We start from the raw sequence: 25368 nt of genomic DNA on the forward strand, positions 1-25368 counted from the left end.
CCAAAAATAGAACCAAACAAACAATAAACTCTAAAGGACAGGTTTCACGGGAGCTCCCGGCTGGTGAACACTTGGAGGGGCTGAGAGGGAATGGAGAAGGAAGCCCCTTCCCCCACACCTACCCTTAGGCATCTCGTGTTGCCAAGAGCCAAGTATAAAGTGCTGAGTTAGCAGAATTTTCCTGCTCCTGAACAGTCTGTCCTTGTATTGCTCCTCATATTGCTCAGTATGCACCAAATCAGAAATAAGAAAACGATTTTTCCTGAACTCTGTAAGCTGTTCCAGCAATCATCAACCCCATGGAGACTAAAATAGGGAGCCCAATCTATAGCAAGAAGTCAGAAGTATAGGTGGCAATCTGGAATACGTGGCTCGCATCTGAAGGTGGCAAGGCAGTCAGTTAAGGGATTACTATCATAGCCTGTGTGGCCTAAATAACTTCAGGTAATAAAGTGTCAGAATTGAAGAGAACTGTAGGACACCCACTGATGTCTGCAGAGAATCGGGGGATTGCTTGGTGTGAAAAACCCCCACACACCTGGTGTTGGAGGTGTCATGAGTACAAAACAGTCAAAATTCAAGTGCTCTGGATTCTTAAACTCGGCACTTTATACTTGGCTCTTGACAATTCATGCCAGACTGTCTTTATTATTCTAAAGTCAAAAATTCAGATTTTATGCAAAATCTCTGGATTTTTAAAATGTTGGTCCAAAAGACAGAAAGATTTTTCCAACACAATACAGGAAAAATAAAACCTATTTCTTATCAACTGTCATTCTAAAAGCTCCAGTTTTGAGACCTTCCTGTGATCTAAGTTTAGGATGCTTCACTTCTTTCGAAGAGAATGTGTCTCAACTGCAGCTCCAAAGCATGTAACACTGCTGTTATATTTCTCTTAAAAAAGGAATTTTGTATGTCAGCAACACAGAGAGAATATATAAGTCCCTTTGTATAAATAATAAAGTTGGTGGGGATTGGATAATAAAAACTATTTCTACTGAGGAAAAACTAGTTTCACCAATGATTAATGTTTTTATTATGGTATTTTTGATAGCTATATTGTTAACATACGATAGTTACCAGTTATTTCTTGCTATAACCACTTCAGAACTGAGTTACTCAAACTTACAGTCATAGGTTTTGCTCATCATTCTGTGGGTTGGATAGAGGGTCTTGGCCAGCCACAGGAGGTCTGTCTTGCTCATGAGTGTGGTCATTTGGGAGAGCCACTATGCTGGCTGGGACAGTTGGGGTCTCTTCATATCAGCTCTGATATGAAGTTAGTCCGGATGCCACAGGAGTGGTGAGGTTTCACAACAACCAAGACAGAGCAGACCCACCACACAGCACACACAGTATTCTCAAGACAGAACCATTCGGGGCTGGAGCGATAGCACAGCGGGTAGGGCATTTGCCTTGCACGCGGCTGACCCAGGTTCAATCCCCAGCATCCCATAGGGTTTCCTGAGCACCGCCAGGAGTAATTCCTGAGTGCAGAGCCAGGAGTAACCCCTGTGCATTGCTGGGTGTGACCCAAAAAGGAAAAAAAAAAAAAACAGAACCAATCACCTTCAGAGAAAGGCTTGACATAGACTTATCCTTCAACCCATCTCCTGTGAGAATCTCAATTATTAATAGTTCTTCTCATGGCCTAGTAACAATCTGTTCTCAGATTTGGGTTTGAGCTTTGTTTTATCTTTATATCTATAAATATATTTCAGTGGATAATCAAGATATGCCAATTCTCTGTGGTTCAAAGGTTACTTTGCAGAGATTTTTTCTCCTTTGCCCAGGAAAGGATGCAACTAAAACTGAGTGTGATTCCCACCAGCATTGGACTTGCAATGCCTGAAGCTTAAAGAAGGGGGGGTGGGGGGAGGTTTACTGTGGTTCTTGGTGGTGGAATATGTGCACTGGTGAAGGGATGAGTGTTTAAGCATTGTGTAACTGAGACTTAAACCTGAAAGCTTTGTAACTTTCCACATGGTGATTCAATAAAAGTAAATAAATAAATAAATAAATAAATAAATAAATAAATAAATAAATAAGCAGGAAAAAAAGAAGGCTCGAATATTTGAATTAAAATCCACAAGTCCAACCTTTTTGTTTGTTTGTTTGCTTTTTGGGTCACACCCAGCAATGCACAGGGGTTACTCCTGGCTCTGCATTCAGGAATCACCCCTGGCAGTGCTCAGGTGACCATCTGAGATGCTGGGAATCGAACCCGGGTCGGCTGTGTACAAGGCAAACACCCTACCCGCTGTGCTATCGCTTCAGCCCCCGAAATATTTAAACAATTTCTGTTCCAGATTGAAGGAATTTGTTAACTTTCTGTCCACCCACCCCTGCCACTTCACTTCTTCCTTTTTGTTTCCCAATTTGCCAGAACACAAACTTGAAAAATTGGCTTAACCTACTGAGAATGACTTATTTGGAACCACAAGCCATGATTTCTCATTTTTTTAATCAATGGTGGTCAAAAATAGTGCTAACATCTCATCATATCTTTATCTTCCTGGGGGCAAGAAAAGGCTCACCATCAAAATTGGGGAAGAGACATTAAGCAACTAAATTTTCACTATGTCCAGGCATTTGACTAGATCCTTTCACATTATTTAAGTCCTTATAATTTTCCTCACTCTGTAATGGCAACCACAAAAAAATACCATGTTCATACAAGCAATCAATCATCCTTTCTGGTTATTATTTTGCAGAGAATTACCTACACGCCACTCCCAGCAAAGTCAGTCCAAGCAGTGATCAGGTGGCCTGGAGACCTCACTGGCAAATCTCAGGTCAGCAAGTCAATGCAAGGACCTGTGTAGTATGCAGTGCCAGGGAGTAGCCAAGTTACTCAAGCGGTGCTCAGGGACCTCCACAGTGTGACCTGGTCATGTTCTGAGAATCAAACTCGGCTGAGCACGTTCTAGACACTGGCCCCAACCACTGTAATATGGTCCAACCCTGATTCAATTCTTAATGCCTTAAGTTTGGGACAGGATCTGGAGTGACGGTACAGCAGCTTGCACACAAGCAACTGAGTTCGATCCCCGGGGTCCCAGATGGTACCACCAGGAGTGATTCCCAAGTGCAGAGCCAGGAGTAACCCTTGAGGATCTTTTTGGTGTGACCTCAAAACAAACAATAAACAAAAAAGATTTGGAATAGACTTCGTCTTCATGTGTGTGTGTGTGTGTGTGTGTGTGTGTGTGTGTGTGTGTGCCCACGCGCGCGCACGTGCGTGTATGCACGCATGTACCCAAATACCACTCTATCTCAACTTCCCCTTCAAGAGCCATATGAAAAGATTTTAAACCAACAACAATCTAATCAAAAGGAATGGTGATTCTAATAAAACTCACAAAACTTTTAAATTACTTTTTTTTTTCTTTTTGGTTTTGGTGCCACACCCGGTGGTGCTCAGTGGTTATTCCTGGCTCTGTACTCAGGAATCACTCCTGGAGGCTCCGGAAATGATATGGGATACCGGGGATCAAAGCTGGGTCAGCAGCGTATAAGGCAAGCCCTCTACCCGCTGTTCTATTACTCCAGCCCCTTAAATAACATTTCCCTTCTCACTACAACCCCATAAACAATGGCTGTTTCCAGACCTTTTGGTATGTGCTATTCTCACAGAGGTGAGAAAGCATCTCACTGTTGTTTTGGTTGTATCTCCCTGACCATGAGTGACAATGAGCACCTTGTCATAAGCCTGCTGGCCATTCACATATCTTCTTTGAGAAAGAGTCTGTTCATCTCCTCACCCCAATTGTAGATTTGGACTATTGGATTATTTGTTGAGCTTTCTGAGTGTTTTATAGATCTTGGCTATTGTTGGTGCCTAGCCGGGTTATAGGACGAGTCCTCGGAGACTGACCTGCAAATGGGCAGGACCCTGGACCCCAGGACAATGGGTGAGGCACTGACTCGAGAGTCTGATGACCTGGAAAGGGTTAACATTTCTTCCCCCTGCTCTCTTGGCCTCAATTTCAATTCTAGTATAACAAAGAAGCAGTCTTCCCTTTCTCACAGATCCCTCACCCAGCTTGGCTTCAGAACACAGACACTCTCACCCCTCTTATCATACCAGGTGCCAGGGGTTATGACTTATGGAGCCAGAGATCCCACCTTGCATTCCTTCTCAGAGAATGTTGACCATTTGGTATATATATATATATATATATATATATATATATATATATATATATATATATATACATACATACATACATACACAGCCCTACCCGCTGTGCTATCACTCCATTAATCTTAATCATTATGCCTCAATAATGTATTTTTTTAAAAGTCCTCATTCTGGCACCTTGTTTCCCTTAATCTCTGGTCCAGCTTCCTGCTCTTTACTCCCATGCTAGTAAATACCCTGAAGAAAGCAAGATCTTTCTAAAGAAAAGCATTTGCAGTCCACCACAGTCTCTTCCCAACTCGCCTTCCAGCCGCCAGCCTCTGACTCTCTGGTCCAGATGAACCGCATGGACGTGTTTTCATCAATAACCTAAGATGGCAATTTTCTTGGAAGATTCTTAATGAGAACTAGTATTTGAAGACGCTAAATGAATCAGCATTCTGTGCTAGACGTTTTACCCTCTTCTCAACTCAAAAGAATCACACTTTCATTGTATCCCCACTCTGTGTGACTGTTATCTTTTCCAGTACGATGAACTCTGAATCCTCTCTGAAGGTCACTGACAGTCAGTCAAGTACAGATTCCAACAGCATAGAGTAATAAGCTGGAGCACTCACCTGATTTCTTCTGGGAATTGTGCATTCGTGACCAGGAAACTAGAGATTTTACATTCGTGGAGTAACTCCAAAAACTTGTTGATTTCTGGGTACATGATGGGCTCGCCCACGAGGGACAGTGCACAGTGCTTTACTTGCATTCCTTCCGCAAAGCGCTCTTCCTTGACGCCCGGGACTCCTGGAATCAGAAGCGAAAAGGAACAGGGTCAACAGTACACAGAGGAAGGATATTGCTGGAATTGTCACTGTCACTGTCACTGTCATCCTGTTGCTCATCGATTTGTTCGAGCGGGCACCAGTAACATCTCTCATTGTGAGACTTATTGTTACTGTTTTTGGCATATCCATTATGCCACGGGTAGCTTGCCAGGCTCTGCCGTGTGGGTGCGATACTCTCGGTAGCTTGCCGGGCTCTCCGAGAGGGGCGGAGGAAGCTGGAATTGTTATTTTTAATTTTTCTTAATGGTTCTTGGTTAAAGAGGAGAAATTCTTTTTCGGATAATGGCCAATAACATATAACAAGGGCTAGTGGCGACCGCAGGGGTGGAGGGGGACTGTGATTATTATGACATCAGTCAGCAACCTCATCCCGACTTTCCTAGCAATTAAACCACATCAACACAAGCAACGGCGGTAAACTAATTATCTGGAACGCAGAACATGTAACTTCCCATAATTTGCTTGGCTCAGCAGTCTTTCATGTTAATCCAGAAAACAAATGCAGTTCATCTAGTGAGAAAAGAACAGCCTATTATACACCAATCACTTCCCCTTCCACTCCTCACTATTCTGACCTACATACAAATGGCCCAAAAGTACACGTGAGAAAAAAAAAAAAGAAGAAAAGAAACCTGCAGTTCTCATCTATGGATTCACACTGGGATCACCAGCTTGCGTGGAAAAAAACCTACTGCTCTATACCCTATACCAGAGGCTCTCAAACTTGTCTTCAAATTTAAATCACCTAAAGAACGTTTAAAATTCCTGGGGCTAGGAAGACAGTCCAGAGATTTCTGCACATCTTGAATGTGGTGAACCTCAGGTACCACGTGGTCCCCTGCAAGCAGAGTTGAGTGCAGTGCTGTAGGCCCCTGAGCATCACCGGGTGGCACATGTCCCTGGCACTGCAGGGACCAGGCAGCACTGAACCATCTGCCCGGCTGCCCCAGGCCTTCTGAGCAGCACCTGGGAAACCCTAAAATAGACAAGTACATAAAAGTTCTATGTCAGTCTAATATTCCTGATAAGATGGTTCAGGGCCAGCCACACCCACAGCAAATAGATCAGAATCATCTCTGAGGGGGTATCCGGGCTTAGGCAGTTTTAAGTCCGTTAGGTGATTCCAAATGTCCAATCAACATTGAGACCCAGGGGCCTGTTCACCACCCAGAAGTTTCTAGATGAAACTAATGCACAGACAAGGTGAGGGGGAAATCATCAGTAATTCCTTCCTGAGTTAGCAGCTGAAAATATCTTTCAAACTTCCCAGTATCTGGCAGGTATCGCAAATCAAGCAATTAACCTCTGGGGCAGGGCCCCAGGGAGCAGTACCCTTGGCACACTCCCCGCGCAGGCCCGGTCTGCAGTCTCGTGGGCTGATAAGCACTGCCTGCGCTCCGGGCTCCCATACAGGCGGTACCCACTCCTGAAGACTCCGCTGCACTTAAAAAGCATAATTTAAAAAATAAGAAAAATGGATCTCCTTTTTTTTTTTTTCTTTTTGGGTCACACCTGGCTCTGCACAGGGGTTACTCCTGGCTCTGCACTCAGGAATTATCCCTGGCGGTGCTCAGGGGACCATATGGGATGCCGGGAATCGAACCCAGGTCAGTCACGTGCAAGGCAAAAGCCCTACCCGCTGTGCTATCGCTCCAGCCCCAGATCTCCTTTATGTAGCTATTTCTCCCAATTATCTCCAGGCCGTTTTAGAAGACTACATACTCCGGTTCTTGGGGAAGAGGGGATCGAGGTGAAGCACGCTCCCCGGCAGTCACTTAGTAACTATCTTTGAAGCATAGTTTTCCTCCTTCTCCTTCTTCCTCTTCTGCTCTTTTTGTCTTGTTTTGTTTTAGGTCCACACCCAGTTGGACTCAGAACTTATTTCCGGCCCTGTGCTCACGGATCATTTCGGATGATGCTCAGGGGGCTACATACAATGCAAGTATCAAAACTGGGTCGGTACATGCAAGGCAAGCGCCCTACCCACAGCACCAACTCTAAAGCATAATTTTATTTTTTTTTATTTATTATTTTTTTGCTTTTTTTGGGGGTCACACCTGGCGATGCTCAGGGGTTACTCCTGGCTTTGCACTCAGGAATCATTCCTGACGGTGCTCGGGAGACCATATGGGATGCTGGGAATCAAACCCGGGTCGGCCGTGTGCAAGGCAAACGCCCTCTCCGCTGTGCTATTACTCCAGCCCATAAAGCATAATTTTCTTAACTATAAATATTCCTCAGAAAAAAAAAACAACAACAAAGAAATGTGTTACAATTAAGCATGTAAAGAGCCTTAGCCCAGAGCCTGACAAAAAGGAAATATTCATTAGGGCTTTCTATTATTGCTGTTTTTATCCTACTTTGTGAAAGGGATTAAATTTCAATCATTATAACCTTAAAAAAATAAAAAAGCTGGGGGAAAAAAAGCAACACCTTAGTTTTCACTGCAAACTTGTCCCTACAATTTTAGGAAGTCATATTTATTCTTCCTCTCTTCTCTCTCCTTCCCACCTTTGCCCCCTCACCCCGCACTTCAACCCTTGGAAATAGCAAATATCCAAGAGCGCAAATCAATACATGGAGGTTACAATCAGAACAATCTAGAAGTGGCCGGGGATATCTTCTTCTATGACTAACTGCAATTCTCCAAATGTATTTTATGTCAGTTCATCATCTTATGTCTTATGTCAGTTATTTTGGGTAAATTTTTAGTTACTAAAATGTAAGATCTTAACTCAAGTAAATCAAGGTTTTAAATAAAACTTGATCCTTAACTCACTGTGTTTCCAAGACAACTCAGCATTAAGCACAAAATTTCCTTTTTTTTTTGTAAAAAATATTAACTTTAATCCTTCTCTAAGCAGATGATGAGCAGAAGGTCAGATTTAATCTGAATTGTAAAATTAACCTAGAATTCAGGGGCTGGAGAGATAGTACAGTAGGTAGGGCACTTGCCTGCACCTGGGTTCAACCCCCAGTACCCCATATGTTCTCCTGAGCACCCAAAGGAGGGCTTCGTGAGTGCAGAGCCAGGAGTAAGCCCTGAGCATCACTGGGTGTGGCCCCAGAACAAAACCACCAAAGCACATTAATCTAGAATTCAGAAAGCAGAGTAAGTGAGCATCGGCTAGGTTCTCACAGCCAGGAATCAGACACACTGAGAGAGCCGTATGTTCCAAGTTCAAGTTCCAGCTTTACCACCAAGCTGGTTCGTGTCCTTGGTCAAACTGTTCACTTTCCTTCACCCCATTCCCTGATATTTAGCAGGGGTGTTTTCAATTTTACACACACACACACACACACACACACACACACACACCTCGAGATGCAAAGAGGATTCATGCAGTCAAATGAAGTCCATCAAACACCTAATGTGGTGTCAGGTACTACACTTGATCTTAGCCAAAAGGCCGAGAAGCCAAGAGGCCGAGAACGGTGGTGTCAGGTCCACCATTCACAAAACAAAAACATACAACATGAGGAAATAACGAGATGACCAAAAATGAGTAAGCATCCACAAAATGGGATGTACAAATATTTTAATTATTTTAATATTTTAATTATTTTAATTATTATATTTATGATGTTTATTTTATGGCTAAAATAATTTTATTATTATTTTAAATAAAATGTGTATTTCATTCAACCCCAACTTTTCTATTAGTAAATAAAACAGAAAAACCTCTGCCTTTGTGACGTCTGTGTGGGAGACAATAGACAGAAAGTTGAAGATAACAATCCTGGGATCAGGAAATAGTTCAAAGGGCTGAGGCGCATGCCTGGACACGAGAGCCCCAAGTTCCAGCCCAACCCTGCCTGGCTCTCAAGCACCCTGGGTATGGCCTGGTGGCCCCAGCACTGTGCCCATGTCAGGACAGCACTGCAGGGCTGGCACATACACCAGGAGTGTTCCCTCTAGCCCCAACTCCCGGCACTGCTGTGGAGTCCTTCCCCTATCAACCCCTGCCCCGCCCCCTCCAAACAAAGGTAATAAATCCGTCATTCTCTAGCAGAACAGTCCTATAAAAATTCGAGATGAAAATGTGTGTATCTCGATGGCCCCCTCAATACCTCCATTGCAAACTACAACACCCAAAAGGAGAGAGAACGAAAGGGAATGCCCTACCGCAGAAGAGGGGTGGAGAGGTGGGGGATGGGGTGGGGGTGGTGGGAGGGATGCTGGGACCACTGGTGGAGGAGAATGGGCACTGGTGAAGGGATGGGTGCTCGATCACTGTATGACAGAAATGCAAACACGAAAGTTCGAAAGTTTGTAACTGTACCCCACGGTGATTCACTAATAAAAAAATTTTTTTTAAAAAGAAAGAAAATGAGTATACAGTAATACGGTAATCACAGAAGTCTTGGGCACTCGAAATGTGGCTACTGTGGCAAGAGAATTGTGTTTTTACTGTATTTCATTTTCATTAATTAAAATTTATTTTTTGTTTGGGGGCCACACCCCATGGTGCTCTCGGCTCTCACAAAAGGTATCATTTTAACTAAAATCGAAAGACTATGTGTGGCTAATGGCTACTGTACAGGAAATGTTGTGCTCTGACACCTGGAAAAGACAGAGCAGGTGAAAGATAATGATCTGCTGTCCCAAGAAGAAACAGAGGCAGGCCGCCCAGTGAGAGGGGAGAAGCTGCCTTAAAAAGGCCAGACTGGATGAGAAAGAGACGAGGGAGTGAGTCAGAGCAGAGACTGGGCGAGGGGCATTCCAACTATGGAAACAGAGCTAAGGCCCTCAGATCACACACAGGGAATCTCAAGAGCATGGTGAGTCCATCGAGCACAGGGTTCTGAACGGGTCTCGGGACAGACAGAGGGGTGGGAGCAGGGCTAATCTCCAAGAGGTCAGATGGCCTGCAAAAGTCAGTCTGGTAGATGATGGTTTTCAACTGGGTGGATGTGGAACAGAGCAGAAAGAGTGGCAAATGTCAGGACTAGAGTGATAGCACAGCGGGTAGGGCATTGGCCTTGCACGTGGCCCACCCGGGGTTGAAAATTCCCAGCATCCCATATGGTCCCCAGAGCACCGCCAGGAGTAATTCCTGAGTGCAAAGTCAGGAACAACCCCTGAGCATCGCCAGGTGTGACCCAAAAAGCAAAAAGAGTTGCAAATGACTAAGTTATACTGGCCTGAGCAAAGGTGACTTCATCAACTCAGACAAAGGAAGCCCCTAGGGACACAGGTATGGGAGTGGGGTGTGTGAGGGCTATGGCCCTGTGTTAATTTTAGACGTTGGTGACTGGATCTGAATGCCATTCCAAAGACCAAGTTAGGATTCTAGGGGAAAGGGCTAACTTATAATCAACACTTGCAAATAGAGGGTACCTCCATCCCGAAGGCAAACAAGATGATCACAGCTGTAAATATAGAAAGAGAAAAGAATGACTAAGTCCTGGGACACCCACATACCTGGGAAAAGAAAGACAGGTCAGGAAGAACACAACCTGGGGCCAGCCAGGGAGGGAGAAGGAAACTGAGAACGGAGAGCAACAGCTTCTCCCAGAGCTACAACTAAAAATATCATAATTGCCATTTCGACAACTATAGAAACAAAAAAATAAGGCCAAAAAAGCTGTGCTGGTAAAATCTTTTAAAGTAATGATTCTGCAATTTAAATTGACCCTAGGCTTGATCTCTAAGCCTTGAACATGTCTCTCCTGCTTGTCTGTTTCTCTGACTTCTTATTTCCACTCTGGAGAAGCCCATGTACCCTCTAACACATACATCTCTCTTTCTCTCCCCTCACGTCTTTCTATGTAAGTGCTCATTAAAAACTGTAGCACTGCAGCACTGTCATCCCGTTGTTTATTGATTTGATTGAGCAGGCATCAGTAACGTCTCCATTGTGAGACGTTGTTACTGTTTTTGGCATATCCAATACGCCACAGGTAGCTTGCCAGGCTCTGCCGTTCGGGCGGGATACTCTCGGTAGCTTGCCAGGCTCTCTGAGAGGGATGGAGGAATCGAACCCAGGTCGGCCACATGCAAGGCAAACGCCCTACCCACTTAAGTAATGTGCCTTAAGTAAATAAGTAAATAAAATTTATATGGCCCTAATTTTCTCAAAAGTAAAGTGTTGAGAAAAAATTGCCTCCTGGGCTGAAGAAATAGTACAATGGGGGTAGAGTACACTGTGAGGACCTGGGATTGACCCCCAGCACCCCTGAGTGATCCCTGAGCACAGAGACAGGGGTAAGCACTTAGCACCTGTGGGTGTGGCTTCAAAACCGAAATAAATAAATAAAACCATGTCCTCCTTCCTAACGGCTCATTTCTATTCCATACTCAATGCCAGAGGCGATTACAGTGGTCTCCACATCAAGTCATTAGGGATCCAACTTCATGCCTTTATTCACAGTTTTTAAAGAAATGTGTCAGAAAATGTCCTTGAAGAAGGGAGATGGTCCTACATTGCTCAGAATAGAGTCTATCTCAAAAGTTTGGTGCAATCAAAGAGAAAAATACTCTCTCCTCTCTTCCCACAACAAGACACTTTCTAGACAAAATCTACCTAAAAACTCCTCCTGGCTGAATGGTAAGATGCCTTTGACAGAGACACTTGCACTGTGCAGTTTTCCAGAAGCTTCAGAAAACAAGGAGCAGGGGGTATTCCCTTCCTCATCTCCATGTTCCTTTTGGATGCATTCTTCAGCATACCTTGTCTGTGAAAAACATCTGTCAAAGACTTTTGCATTCCATCACTTCAAACTCAAACTAACTACAGGTGAAAATGTTCAGCAACAGGTGATGTCTTTTATTTTTATTTTTTAAAACTCTTTGAACTTTCAGCACCGGTGAGAACTGACAGAGTATCTACTCACTTGGTGTCTTTAAGAAAAACCTTAACCCCATTCTCTGAGAGCCCTTTCTCCCTGCAGTGATGGAATTTAGAGGGCAAGCGGCATTTTGGAAAGATGCTGAGCTGCACCAGAATTATGACCCACTTGTAATCAATATAAAGTTAATTTTGCAATTATATAAAGTGAAAGCTAAAAACAGGTCGGGAGAAAAAAATATTTCAATGATTCGATGAAATAACTGAAAAGACAATGATTACACTTGGGACTGAGAATAGAAGCACAAAAGCATTTGAAAATCAGAATATCTTCAAAACCTTTCGCGGCTGACAACTTAGCTAAAACTGGAAATAGAGGCAATTAAAAAAAGAAAAAAGCCAAATATCCCAAGATGACTGAATCAGACCCACGAAAAATGGCAGGTGTTCATTATGGATGGGGGAGGGGGAAATAGGGACAGCACAGAGTACTAGAAAATAAAGGATTTCAAGTCAAAATAAGTAAAATAATAATTAATGAGTTAAGAGTGGAAATCTAGGAGAGGAATGATAGCTCCTGATAGCTAAATGCTTTTTTTTTTTTTTTTGGCTTTTTTGGTCACACCCAGTGTTGCACAGGGGTTATTCCTGGCTCATGCATTCAGGAATTACTCCTGGCAGTGCTCAGGGGACCATATGGGATGCTGGGAATCGAACACGGGTTGGCCGAGTACAAGGTAAACACCTTACCCGCTGTGCTATTGTTCCAGCCCCAATAAATGCTTTTTAAAATGAATACAACTCATTGCATCCTGATGTTCCAGTTATATAAATGTATTTGTTTACCAGTAGATTTGTGAAACTGCTTCTCTATGGGGAACAGTCCTTTTTCACATCTTTTCAGAACTTGCGGGAACTGGCAGCTGGGGAATTTTCAGTTTAGACTGATATTTGTCATGCCCAAGACCAAATGCAGACCATTATATAGCTGCACTTTGTAAATGGTGGTTAAATGGCTGTTTAATCCATTTTCAAAGTTGTGATGCACAATATAACTTAAACAAATGTTTCCATCCAAGTATTCCTTCAGTGAAAAGGATATAATTTGCTGCCCGTGGTGATCTAGAAATGGGTATCACTGACCTTACCTGAATTAAGATATGGGCAGTGATTTCACCCTGATACGTTCTCACCAGTGCCGTTTCACCTGTTTGAGTGATTCACTCTTTTGGAGTGAGTCACGTGCAGGGAATATAAATATCACATCAAGATGGTTTGTTACCCAGTGTTTTCCAGTTTGCCTTACCCTTAATCTGTTCACAGATATTTATTTGCAAATCGTTCTTTTTGTCTTAAGAGTTACGGAATAGGAAAACAAAATGTTTGCTTTTCATTTACTAAATGATTGTAAATCAAGGTTTTCATCAAATAAAATTCCTTTGTTTTTAAAACAAAAAACAAAACAAAACAAAACAAAACAAATGGAAGAGGGGATGTTGAAGGCACTTGCCTTGCATTCAAGTGATTCTGGGTTGATCCATAGCAACCCCTGTGGTCCCCTAGCAACACCAGGAGTGACCCCTGAGCACAGGGTCAGAAGTGAGCACTATGCTTTAATGAGATCAATGGAAGAAAATAAATAAATGACATAGAAATAAAACAAAAACTTATTTCTACACTACGGAAGTCAGAAGACAAACCTCTGGGACACACAGACACACACTGATTAAGTTACATTGTCACCAATCAGTATTCTCAGCCATTGCCCCATTACTCGGCATTATGGCATTATTCAGTACTCAAATGACTAAGCAGTAAACCAGGCAAACCTATAAGAACAAAGAAGTGAAAGCATTTACCTACTTCTAATATTTTCATCTATGAAAAATAATTCTAAGGGACAACTTACCAAGAGCACAGTGTCCAAATAGTTGGTAAAACCAATAATTGGGATGTTTCTGGATAATTTTGATAAAAAGTAATCTAAAATTACCTTTTAGAGTAGATTATCATTTAAGTCAGTAAACTCTGAGCAATGTAGACTGTCCTCTATAACATGGATAAAACTCATCCAATCAGAACAAACGTTGATCTCTCCCAAGCAAGTGGGAATTCTATCGGCACACTGCCACTGGATTTGAACTTTTACTCTTCTGAGTGGACTGGGGTGTTCTATCAGCCTTGCATGGACTAGCTAACCCTGCATAAATATGCAAAGCTATTTTTTTCTCCCTCACCCCCTCCATCCCTCCACAAATCTTTCCACCTTTACATACACACACACACACAGACACACACACACACAGACACACACACACACACACACCCCTACCTATTAACTCCTCTTCTCAGAGAACTCTAGTATGCTATGCTACTGAAAACAAAACATTTCCTTGAAAGAAAGCCATGACTTATTTGAAAAATCATCAGTCAGTAATATTATTTAAATTAACAATGCAAACCTACTTAAATTCTAAATGTGGAAATTCACTAGTTCCTTAACAAACAGCTTTGTTTAATTTTATGATAGACTATTAGCTCCTCGCCAAACAGCTTTATTTAATTTTGTGACAGACTAATAATAGACAACTGTATTACCCATGTAAAAAAAATAACTCACTTACGAGCCAGGAGATAGTGCAGCAGTGAGGCAGTTCATGCTTAGGATATTCCAAGGCAGGACTGACTGAAGGCACCAAGTGGTCCCTTGAGCACTGCTGGGTGGCATCAACACTGCATCCCAGGGCCTTACACTGAACCACCAACCCTGTCAACCCAGGACAGCCTGTGGGGCCTCTGGCCTCTTTTGTACTGTTTGGGAGCCCATACCAATTAATTTACCAAAAATAAGTAAATAAAGGGCTAGGGAGATCATTGAAAGGCCCCGGGTTCAAACCTAGACACCACTTGGTCCTCCAGTCATAGTACCAAGTATAGTCCCCAGGCATCATTGGGGCTATTGTGGCAAAGATAAAGAGAATTCACTTGCTCCATCCCCAAAGTGCTAAAGACTGAGAACTAGCTTGTATGAATCCGCACACACAGAGACACACACATAGGCAGAGAACTTTCCGAGAGCATTCAGAAGCACGATGCTGGAGATGAGGCTCAGTGCAGAGCACACGCCCCGGGCATATGGTCCTGGGTTTGATCCCTGTCACCCTCCCCCCCCAAATCCATAAAGAATGAAATATTTTATAGACTACCCTTAATAAACTTAATTTCAAATTTTCTCCTAAAAAGGAAGAGACAATAGAATAATAAGAGAAGCATGTTTCAATTTTTTGTTCTTGATTCCCAGCACAACCTTCCTAAAATAATTGGGAGTTTTGGAGTGATGCCTGTCTAATGACATTCATAAGCAGTTCCTTTTAAGCACACTTGAGTAGGCTAGTGAAATGGCAGAGAACAAAAAGACCCAGGATCAGACTAGCGGGGCTGGAGCGATGGTACAGCAGGTAGGGCATTTGCCTTGCATGTAGCCAACCCAGGTTCTATTCCCAGCATCCCATATGGTCCCCTGAGCACCGCCAGGAGTAATTCCTGAGCGCGGAGCCAGGAGTGACCCCTGTGCATCACCGGCTGTGACCCAAAAAGCCAGGATCAGACTAGCTACTTGAAGGACTGAATACTAAAAAAGGTGAAATTTTCAGCCACACCATGAACCTAAAAGAATGGGAAATAAAGGTTTAAGTCCTAGTGACTAAACAGGAGCTTGCAAATGAGTATATATATATTCATATTTAGAGACCGCAATTCCAAAGGGATAGAAGCTCCTGTACTTCTGACCCTCCCAGAGCTTACAAGCAAGACCACAGCATCGATAATGTTCCTTGTAATACGACTCTGGCAAATGAACAGAACCTGAGGAAGAAGTCCTCGGAACCTCCAATTTCTCTTCATCGGGTCAGAAGCACAGTTAACAACCAGATTAGTGACTGACATCCAACGCAGAGCAGCCTCGCAGTACTGACCCCTTAATCTAAGGGTCCGATGCTATCTCCAGACAGTGTCAGAACTGAATTAAAATAGAGAAAACACAGTCAGCATGTGCTGAGATCTGGAGAGCCGGCACGGTGGTTTGGGAGCAACCACGCTTCAGAAGGTATGATGATCTTCAGAGGCAATAACCTGACGTAACAAATTTCTTTGCATAAATCACTGATGGGGACAGTCGTACTGTAAGCAGATGCTTGCCTTGCACACAGCCAACCAGGGTTCAATTCCTAGCACCCCATATGGTCCTCCAAGTCCCACCAGAAGAGATCCTCCAGTGTAGAGCCAGGTGTGGACCAAAAGCAAAAAAAAAAAAACAAGAAGGAAGGAAGGAAGGAAGGAAGGAAGGAAGGAAGGAAGGAAGGAAGGGAGGGAGGGAGGGAGGGAGGGAGGGAGGGAGGGAGGGAGGGAGGGAGGGAGGGAGGGAGGGAGGGAGGGAGGGAGGGAGGGAGGAAAGAAAGAAGGAAGGAAGGAGGGAGGGAGGGAGGGAGGGAGGGAGGGAGGGAAGGAAGGAGGGAGGGAGGGAGAGAGGGAGGGAGGGAAGGAAGGAGGGAGGGAGGGAGGGAGGGAGGGAGGGAGGGAAGGAAGGAAGGAAGGAAGGAAGGAAGGAAGGAAGGAAGGAAGGAAGGAAGGAAGGAAGGAAGGAAGGAAGGAAGGAGGGAGGGAGGGAGGGAGGGAAGGAGGGAAGGAAGGAAGGAAGGAAGGAGGGAAGGAAGGAGGGAGGGAGGGAGGGAGAGAAGGAGGGAAGGAAGGAAGGAAGGAGGGAAGGAAGGAGGGAAGGAAGGAGGGAAGGAAGGAAGGAAGGAAGGAAGGAAGGAAGGAAGGAAGGAAGGAAGGAAGGAAGGAAGGAAGGAAGGAAGGAAGGAAGGATGGATCATCCATGAAGAGTAAATGGAGACATTTTATGTTTCCAGGTAGAACTATTTAATATTGGCGGGAAGGAGGAAAAGAATTGCCTAGAATCCAAAATGCTAATAACTAGGAATCGGACCCTCTGCGGCGCTTAAAGACTTTGACTCCAAAGATGTAACACATTCGGGCATCCAGCGCAGCACCCGAGAGCAATGCATTGGGACACCAAACTGGGCTACAACTCGGTGCTGCTGGGGGTGGATTTTTTTCCCCCCCACCCTGTCTTCCTGCATGGAAAGCGGCGGGCTGGCGGCACCATGTGGCAGGCGCCATCTTCTGATTCCAGACCCACAGGTATTCGGATTTTACTTTGGGGGCTCCCAGGAACTCATGGGAAGGGGGTGTAACCGGCACGCCCTCGGCCCAGATAAACCCGGAGCCGCTGAGCGCGAATCGGACCCTCTGCGCCTAAAGACTTTGAATTCAGAGACTTCTTACAGCAATGCACTGGGACTGTGAGCTGGGCTATGTAATTTCTGGCAGAATTCTCCCTGGACTTTATACAGAAATCCAAAACCGCGGGAGCGTCCGCGCGACTTAACATTTATAATTGTTCAGCAATGTGAATTGGTTCCATTTGAACAGGTCTGACTTGGGGGGGAAACTCCAAATAATAACAGTAAGTTTTTGTTGAAAATATTGAAGGTTTTTAATGTAGCAGCCACCTCTGGACTGTGAACTAAGCAAAAGCTCCACGCTGGCCGACGTGGCGTGGCGTACAACATACTATGAGGCGCAGGAAGGGGGATGAGGGGGAAAAAGAAAAAAAAAAAAAAAGGGAAAAGGAAAAAGAGAAAAAAAAGAGAGAGAGAGAGAGAGAGAGTTATGTCAACTATAGTGAGTTTTGTGTTGAATTATGGAATGTAATCAAGGTAAAGAAAAAATGAAGTGAAATTCATTAGTTATACAGTAGGGGGTAGGGGGTGGGGGCGGGGGGTATACTGGGGTTTCTGGTGGTGGAATATGGGCACTGGTGAAGGGATGGGTGTTTGAATATTGTATAACTGACATATAAACCTGAGAACTTTGTAACTTTCCACATGGTGATTTAATAAAAAAATAAATAAATGAAACCAATACATAAGAAAAAAAAAATGCTAATAACTAGGGTTTAAAAAGACTCGTATGTCAGCAACATGAGTCTGCCTATAGAAATAGAACCTTGCTTGGCACCATTTTAGCATCCCTGCATATGAAAGGAAAGGAGAGGAGTAGTAGGTGAAGACAGAAGACTTCTGCAGCTGTCACTTTAGAAAGTCACACTGAGCAAGTCCACCAAGTCAACCTGCAGCAGTGGGTCTCCAAAACGTGTTCTCCCTGGGCCAGAGCGATAGCACAGCGGGTATGTGCATGTGGCCAACCTGGGTTTGGTCCCCAGCACCAGATACGGTCCGCCAAGCCTGCCAGCAGTGATTCCCTGAGGCCAGAGCCGGCAGTACCCCCTGAGGACAGAACTGGCAGTAGCCCTGAGCAGCACCACAGGTGGGACCTCCCAAGCCAAAAACAAACGAACAAAACAAAAGTGTATTTACCCAAGTCAACAATCCCAGCACTACCTGGAAATGTGTTTGAAATGCACATTCTTTTTTTTTTTTTTTTTTTTTTCATTTTCAGGTAAAGGGTGATTTGAAATCCAGAGTTGTTTGTGGGAGTCATATGTGTATGCTTATGTGCACATTGTACATACGAGAGAGAGAGAGAGAGAGAGAGAGAGAGAGAGAGAGAGAGAGAGAGAGAGAGAGAGAAGAAAAGCAAAGCATATATTTTGCAAATGGGAGCCCCAGATTCAGTCTCTGGCACTGCCTGATATCCTCAGCACTGCCAAAGGCAACCCCAGAGCCATCAATATAGCCCACCGCACCCAAAAATATAGGTATTCATTTGAGTGGATTTTTGTCTTCTTTTATTTTTGAGTCACATCCAGCTGTGCTTAGGGGTTATTCCTCACTCTGATCACTCCTGGTGGGGCTTGGGGACCATATGGGGTGCCAGGAACTGAACTGGGGTCAGCCATGTGAAATGCACATTCTTGATCCCTAACTCAGAAGCACTCTATGGGGAAGAGGGCCCAGAAATCTTTGGTATCTTTATTTTTTATTTTGTTTTTTAAGTGAAAAATAATAGTTTGTTTACATAATATTAGTTTATAGAAAAGTATGTATATATGTATGTGTATATATATGTATATATGTGTGTGTTTAAGGAATTTGTGTTTTAACAAGCTGTGCATATGATCCTTATATAAAAGTCAAAAACCTTACAATACAAACCTAAAATATATCAGAAAATGCTAGAACCAGGATGATAAAACTGTACTACTTCACTCTGTGTTATGTGAGAAAAATTCTAATTAATAACATTACTCCATCTTATAAGGCATATTCAAAAATGCCTCCTCGATACAACATAACTCTGGTTTTCAACATTATACATGATAGAACATAACCAGATTGCTTCAGGCAGTTGAAAAGCACTAATCTAAAAGATATTACTTAAATTTTTCCAATGGTCTCAAGTTCTATTGCATTCATAAGGCTATTCTGTCCTCACAGAGACAAAATAAAAAGTAGCAAAAGTTTTCAGAAAACAAATCTTGTCAGCTAAGTGCACCCAAGTCTGAATTCAAGTTTTTGGGTTCTTTTCATCATGTGACATATTAACAGTAAAAGCTACTGTTTCACTGTTTAAAAGGCCAAAATGGATACAGCAATTTTATAAAGTTTTTCAATTACGTATGTGAAAATTTGTCAAAAGGAACAAAATACTGTCAGAACAGCAATTCCTTTGCCAATTCAATTTAAACCATTAGCACTTCTCTGCGGAAGCAGGTAAATACCTTTGAACTGCTTGATCATGTTCTGATGGTTTCTGATGGCCTCCTTTAAGATTACTTCGGGCTCGTCCATCTCCCACCTCCATTCAGTACCCACGGGATTGGTGTGGTGTCTAGGAAAGGAGACAAAAGTTCAAATGTTAGAAGCAGGATCGGGGAGCTGGAGTGACAAGACAGCAGATAGGGCATTTGCCTCGCATGTGACCAACCTGGGTTTGATCTCTGAGTCCTGAATGCAAAGGCAGGAGTAGCCCCTGAGTACTACAGGGTGTGACCACAGGATGGGAGGGAGGGAGCGAGGGAGCGAGGGAAGGAAGGAAGGAGAGAAAGAAAGAAAAAGAGAAACAAAGAAAGAAAATCAGAATTGTTTTTTCCTACAAAGTTGGTTCAAAACAGTTTTTGTTTCCAACTTAAATCAGGACATCTAGCAGATAGAGATAGAAAAGGGAAGTGGCTGCCCTGAGATTCACCAAGTCAACAGCACTGATTCTAATTAAATTTAGAACAATACAAAATGGCACCCTTTTCTCCAGACAAACCACCACCACGCTAGCGGGCATTCAGAAACAACTGACAACTGACAGGGTATTACCAGCATAGCTGGAAGATCACACTGACCCGCTTGCCCTGGGAGGCAGTATTATTAAAGGATCTAAAAGGCCTATTAGACATTGATAAACATCTACTATCTGTCTATATACAGACATTGTGAGAAAATATCCCGCAAACCATATCCTCCTAGAGGTAAACCAGAAGGATTTTAAGGCAGTGGTACACAGACAGTAGGCCCAAAACCAATAAACCTCTCAACTCAAGCCCAACACTTGGAAAGATTCACTCCAGTAAAAAGTTGATTCAAAATGGATCAAAGATGTTGATATCAGATCAGAATCCAGAAAATACATTGCAGAAAATGCAGCAGAATGTTCGAGATTTGACTCTCAAAGGTGTTTTCAATGATATGATTCCATTAGCAATGGCAACAGAAACAGAAATAAACAAACGAGGCTACACCAAATAGTTTCTACATGGCTAAAAAAAAAAAGGAGTTAAAACTAAAAGACTCCCTACCGAATGGGAGAGAATATTCACACTCAATACAATAGAGAAAAACAGAGAAAGGGTTAATATTCAAGATGTGTAAAGTACTCACAAAGATCAACAACAACAAAATCCAAAAATGGGGAGAGGGAATAAAAAGGGGAGAGGAAATGAACAGACAGTTCTCTGGAGAAGACAGATGGATGACACGTGACGACGTGCTCATCATCGCTTATTATCAGGGAAATCCACATCAAGACAACAATTGCATGTCATCACACATAAGTGAGAATGGCACATATCAAAAACACTGGAGACAATCTGTGTTGGCAAGGATGTGGTGAAAAGACACTCTTAGGCACTGCTGGTGGGAATGTTGTCTGCCTCAACCCCTACGGAAAACAGAAAACCAGTATAGAGACGCGTATAACCCAACAATCCCTCTTCTTGGTATCTACCCCCAGGACACAAAAACATTCACTCAAAAAAACTTATGTACACAATTATTCATTGTAGCATTTACCATGATAGCTAGAATATGAAATCAATCCAGCTAGCCAATGACAATTGAGTGAATAATGAAGGTGTGGTATACACACACACACGCGCGCGCGCACACACACACCCACACAAATGGAATACTATGCAGCTGCAAGGAACGGTAAAATCATGAAATTTGTTGCAACCTGGATAGAATTGGAGGACATTCTGTTAAGTGAAGTGAGTCAGAAGAAGGACAAGTACTGGGTGATCTCCCTGAGGGACTGCATAGTATCAAAGGCAGGGAACACTAGATTACAGACATGAAAAAGAGATGAAAGGAAAAGCAACAAGGGGGAGGTAAGAAGAGACGGATGGGAGGTACCAGGGAGAGGGCCTGAGCTCAGGTACATCGGTGGTCTAGAGCTGTGGTACGTGTACACAGCTAGCCAGAGAGCTAACAACACTGTAAGCAGGAGATTTGAATTACAACAACTTAAAAACTGTGCCTGCCAAGGAGGCAGGCTGGGGTGGAGTGAAGTTAGGGACATTGGTGGAGAGCAGCTGGCACAGGCTGGGGGACTGTGCTGGGACATTGCGTGCCCCAATGGCTCAGCTCCACAACTAATCTTGAAAGGATCATGATGCGACTGTGTCTGCCCAGGTAGACTGATCCAGGCTGCTGTTAGGACCAAGACCACCCTTCAGCATTCAGAGAGAAAAAGAGCCAGCGGGACTGCCAAACACACACCGAGACTTGATTATTCCAGCGAGCTGGGGCCGAGCTGTCCTGCCGAAGCAGGCGGCCAGAGCTCGACCCCGAGGGCTTAGAGCCGAGGGTTTATATAGCCACCCTGGGCACACCGGCCTCAGGAGTTGGCACAACAATAAATAATTCCAAAAGCAGAAATAACTTCAAACATTTCATAATGAACAAAAGCATATAGGAAAAAAAAAACAGACGTAACCTAAAATATATCACAATGCACAAAAGCATACAGGAACAATGTAGCAATATGACATTCCCAATTCCATAAATCAAGAAAGCAAGGCATGTCCATACATTCAAGAGAGCATCTTATCAGTTAGACTCAGGATACAAGACCCAGGTGCCACCGACAGCTCCTGGCCTTCCAGCTCCGTGGCTGTGTGAACACCAGGTAGTTCCTTTAATCTATTAATTCAGTCATAAACCCTTCATGGCCAAGGCTGCTTCCCACCAAGTGGTACTGTTAAACAATTAGCTCAGTTAAAATCATACAACCTTCCTGGCCTGAGCTGTCTCCTACAAGCCTTATGGCCGGAATGAGAAGAGACGAGTTCAGCCACTTCTCAAGTCCCTCCCCTTTTCTATGGTCATACTGAGGAATCTGCCTCTCACACTGCCAACTTGGGCGTGTTCTAGAATCCCCCTTTCTGCCTGAAGGCATAGCAGCCTGCAGCCACACCGGACACTCTCCAATCTAAGTTTTGATCATTCCATTTTCATGTGTTGTTGTACCAAACAATATGAAATAAATTTATAAGTTTATTTATTTCTGCAAAGGGGCAGACAGGGGTAGTGGGTGGGAAACTAGGAATATTGATTAAGGGACGTTTATATTGACGGTGAGATTGATGTTGGAACATTTAATGCCTGAAACAACTGTATCATGAAGAACTTAGTAAATCACAGTCACTGTCCCTATCACTGTCATCCCACTGCTCATCGATTTGCTCGAGCGGGCACCAGTAACATCTCTCATTGTGAGACTTACTGTTACTGTTTTTGGCATATCGAATACGCCACAGGTAGCTTGCCAGGCTCTCCCACATAGACAAAATACTCTTGGTAGCTTGCCAGGCTCTCTGAGAGGGGCGGGGGAATCGAACATGGGTTGGCTGCGTGCAAGGCAAACGCCCTACCGCTGTGCTATGGCTCCAGCCCTATAAATCACAGTATTATAATAAAATTTTTTAACTCAATTATGGATAACCTTATAAACTGTGTGTATTCACAAAATAAATAAGTGAGTGGCAGCAGTGGCACGTGGTCTCTCTCGCCTGCCACGTGCACTCAGGGGCTACGAGCCCCAACTCCAGCCTGTAGCCAACAGGTGCATGAAGGAGGGAACAGAGTCGCCAGGCTGGCTGGTAATCAGCTGCCGTTCATTCCATTGTCCCCACGCACCTGCTCCAATCTCACGAAGCACCCTATTCCTGTCTCACTCAGCCCCTCATTCCCACCTACTCCTGTCCCTCGGGTTAGTCTCTCCAAGCTCTCTCGCAGCCTTGGTCTAGCGTCCAACCCCCAAGCCTTGGGGGTAGCAACTTCACCTAGGTAAGGTAACATAATCAACATATGAAAGCCCTTGATCTTCTGAGATAAAACAAACATCTCCAGGAGCCAGGAGATCTGCTCAAGGGGCAAATACCACCTGGGGTGTGTTTCTCCTTTCCTTAGTCTAACAACCATCTTAGATTTCCTTACTTCTAAATCATCTTTCTAGTCATTCTGTAGGGACACAGTAAGAGATATATTAGGCTTGTAGGGTGGCTCTCCTGGGGACATCTGACTATAGGTCCCAAACTACAGTGCTCAGGTCAGATTTGTCTTTTCTAACCCTAGCAGGGTCCTAATCCAGTTGTTACTCTTTGGATTATGACAAAATTTGTCCACGACCATGCTCTCAACTTATAGTTAAGTATTATGGTGCTTGGCCTGACCCGTTCTGATGCCAATGTAGCTCACAGCTTGCCTGGGTCCATCCAGAACCTCATCGAGATCTTGCTTTTGGGGTGCTAGGAACTAAGGGCAACTGAGGCTTAAGTCCAGAAAACAGATGCCCAGGAGTGAATATCATTTGAGTCAATTAACTCCCAAGTTACAAAAGCATAGCACTAACAGTCTTCCTGTGTCTATACAAAAAGGACATTGCTTTGAAGTAAACTATGCAAAGAACATAAGGGAAGGAGAAAAGCAATATTTCGTTTACAAATACAAAATCAGAGGTTTCTGAGGAATTTGACTTTACAAGTCACAGGTACTGCTTAGGGGAAATGGGTGATTAACCAGTCAAGGAAGAGAGCACAGAGAAGTTAAAGATAAACACAGAGGAATGGGAGTGCCTCGGGAGCACTCTGAATGGTGTAACCCAATAAATCTAAGCTCCCTGCCACCGGGGAGAAACGACAAACCAATGTTATCCTATAATAAATCATAGTACCTCATAAAATTATTTTTTAAAAAACTATCAGAAGCAATGGGGATGAGGAAAAATATTATGATTAAAATGTTTAAAGCTCTAATAAATATGTGAGAAAAATAATAAATTTAAGGAAAATTGAAACTATAATACACAAACAGAAACTCTAGATATGAAAATATGGGTTTTCAACACTAACTTTAGACTAAAAATGGATAAGAAAAAAGTTAACAACTTAGAAATACAAATTCATCAATTAAAACATGACAAAAATATTAGGTGAAATAAAGTATGATGCATTCAAGACCACTCAAAAAATATTAAAAGGTTCGAAATATTCCCAACTGGAATCTCAGAAGGAAAACAACAAAACAAGACATAAAATAGAAAACATGGCCAATATGATCCAAAACTAAAGTGAATCAATTAACCATGGATCTTCAAAGCTACAGAACCAGGGGCTGGAGTGATAGCACAGCGGGTAGGGCGTTTGCCTTGCACGCGGCCGACCCGGGTTCGAATCCCAGCATCCCATATGGTCCCCTGAGCACCGCCAGGGGTAATTCCTGAGTGCAGAGCCAGGAATGACCCCTGTGCATCGCCGGGTGTGACCCAAAAAGAAAAAAAAAAAAAAAAAGCTACAGAACCAATACAATTATTTTTAAGAAGAAAAAAAGACTATAAGTACTAACTCTAAATTGATAAAAATGAGAGGAAATGAGAGAATCTAAGTCAAGGGGAGCTAACATAAGGGCTATAAAAGTTATAGCAGAAAATTCATCATAAAAAGGATGAGATGAAATTATAATGACAACTGGAAAGAATGCTTAAAGGGAAAAAGATACATACCCTGAGAACTAGACCAAGTTTCATGGAAAGGCAACAGTTTAGGGAATTTATATCCTTGAAACCGTTTTTGCAAGAAGCATTAAAAGAGTTTCTCTAAAGGACAGAGCAAACCTCCCAATATGTGGCATCGAGTACAGCACTCACTAACCGTGCCTATGGCTGCCCTCTACTAGGTTAAGAAAGGTTTGTTTCTTCTGAGCTTGCTAAGGGGTTATATACACTCTCAATAATGAATTAACATCTTACTTATGTTGGTTAAAATCACTTGGCAACCAATCATCACAAATGGACTTTTATTGAT

At 43.3% G+C, this 25368-nt stretch overlaps 1 protein-coding gene across 2 annotated transcripts in view; it reads right to left on the reverse strand.

The window, feature by feature from the left end:
* LOC101550358 (S-adenosyl-L-methionine-dependent tRNA 4-demethylwyosine synthase TYW1) overlaps positions 1–25368 on the reverse strand; it is a 206453-nt gene that overhangs the window by 104161 nt on the left and 76924 nt on the right. For both annotated transcript variants that reach the window (XM_055135604.1, XM_055135603.1), the window contains 2 exons: positions 19516–19625; positions 4762–4939 (listed from right to left, as the gene is read on the reverse strand). In XM_055135604.1, the coding sequence (XP_054991579.1) occupies positions 4762–4939; positions 19516–19625 (288 nt within the window). The remainder of the gene's footprint in view (positions 1–4761; positions 4940–19515; positions 19626–25368) is intronic.

The sequence above is a fragment of the Sorex araneus genome, chromosome 4 (genome assembly GCF_027595985.1).
Source record: "Sorex araneus isolate mSorAra2 chromosome 4, mSorAra2.pri, whole genome shotgun sequence".
Lineage (NCBI taxonomy): Eukaryota > Metazoa > Chordata > Mammalia > Eulipotyphla > Soricidae > Sorex > Sorex araneus.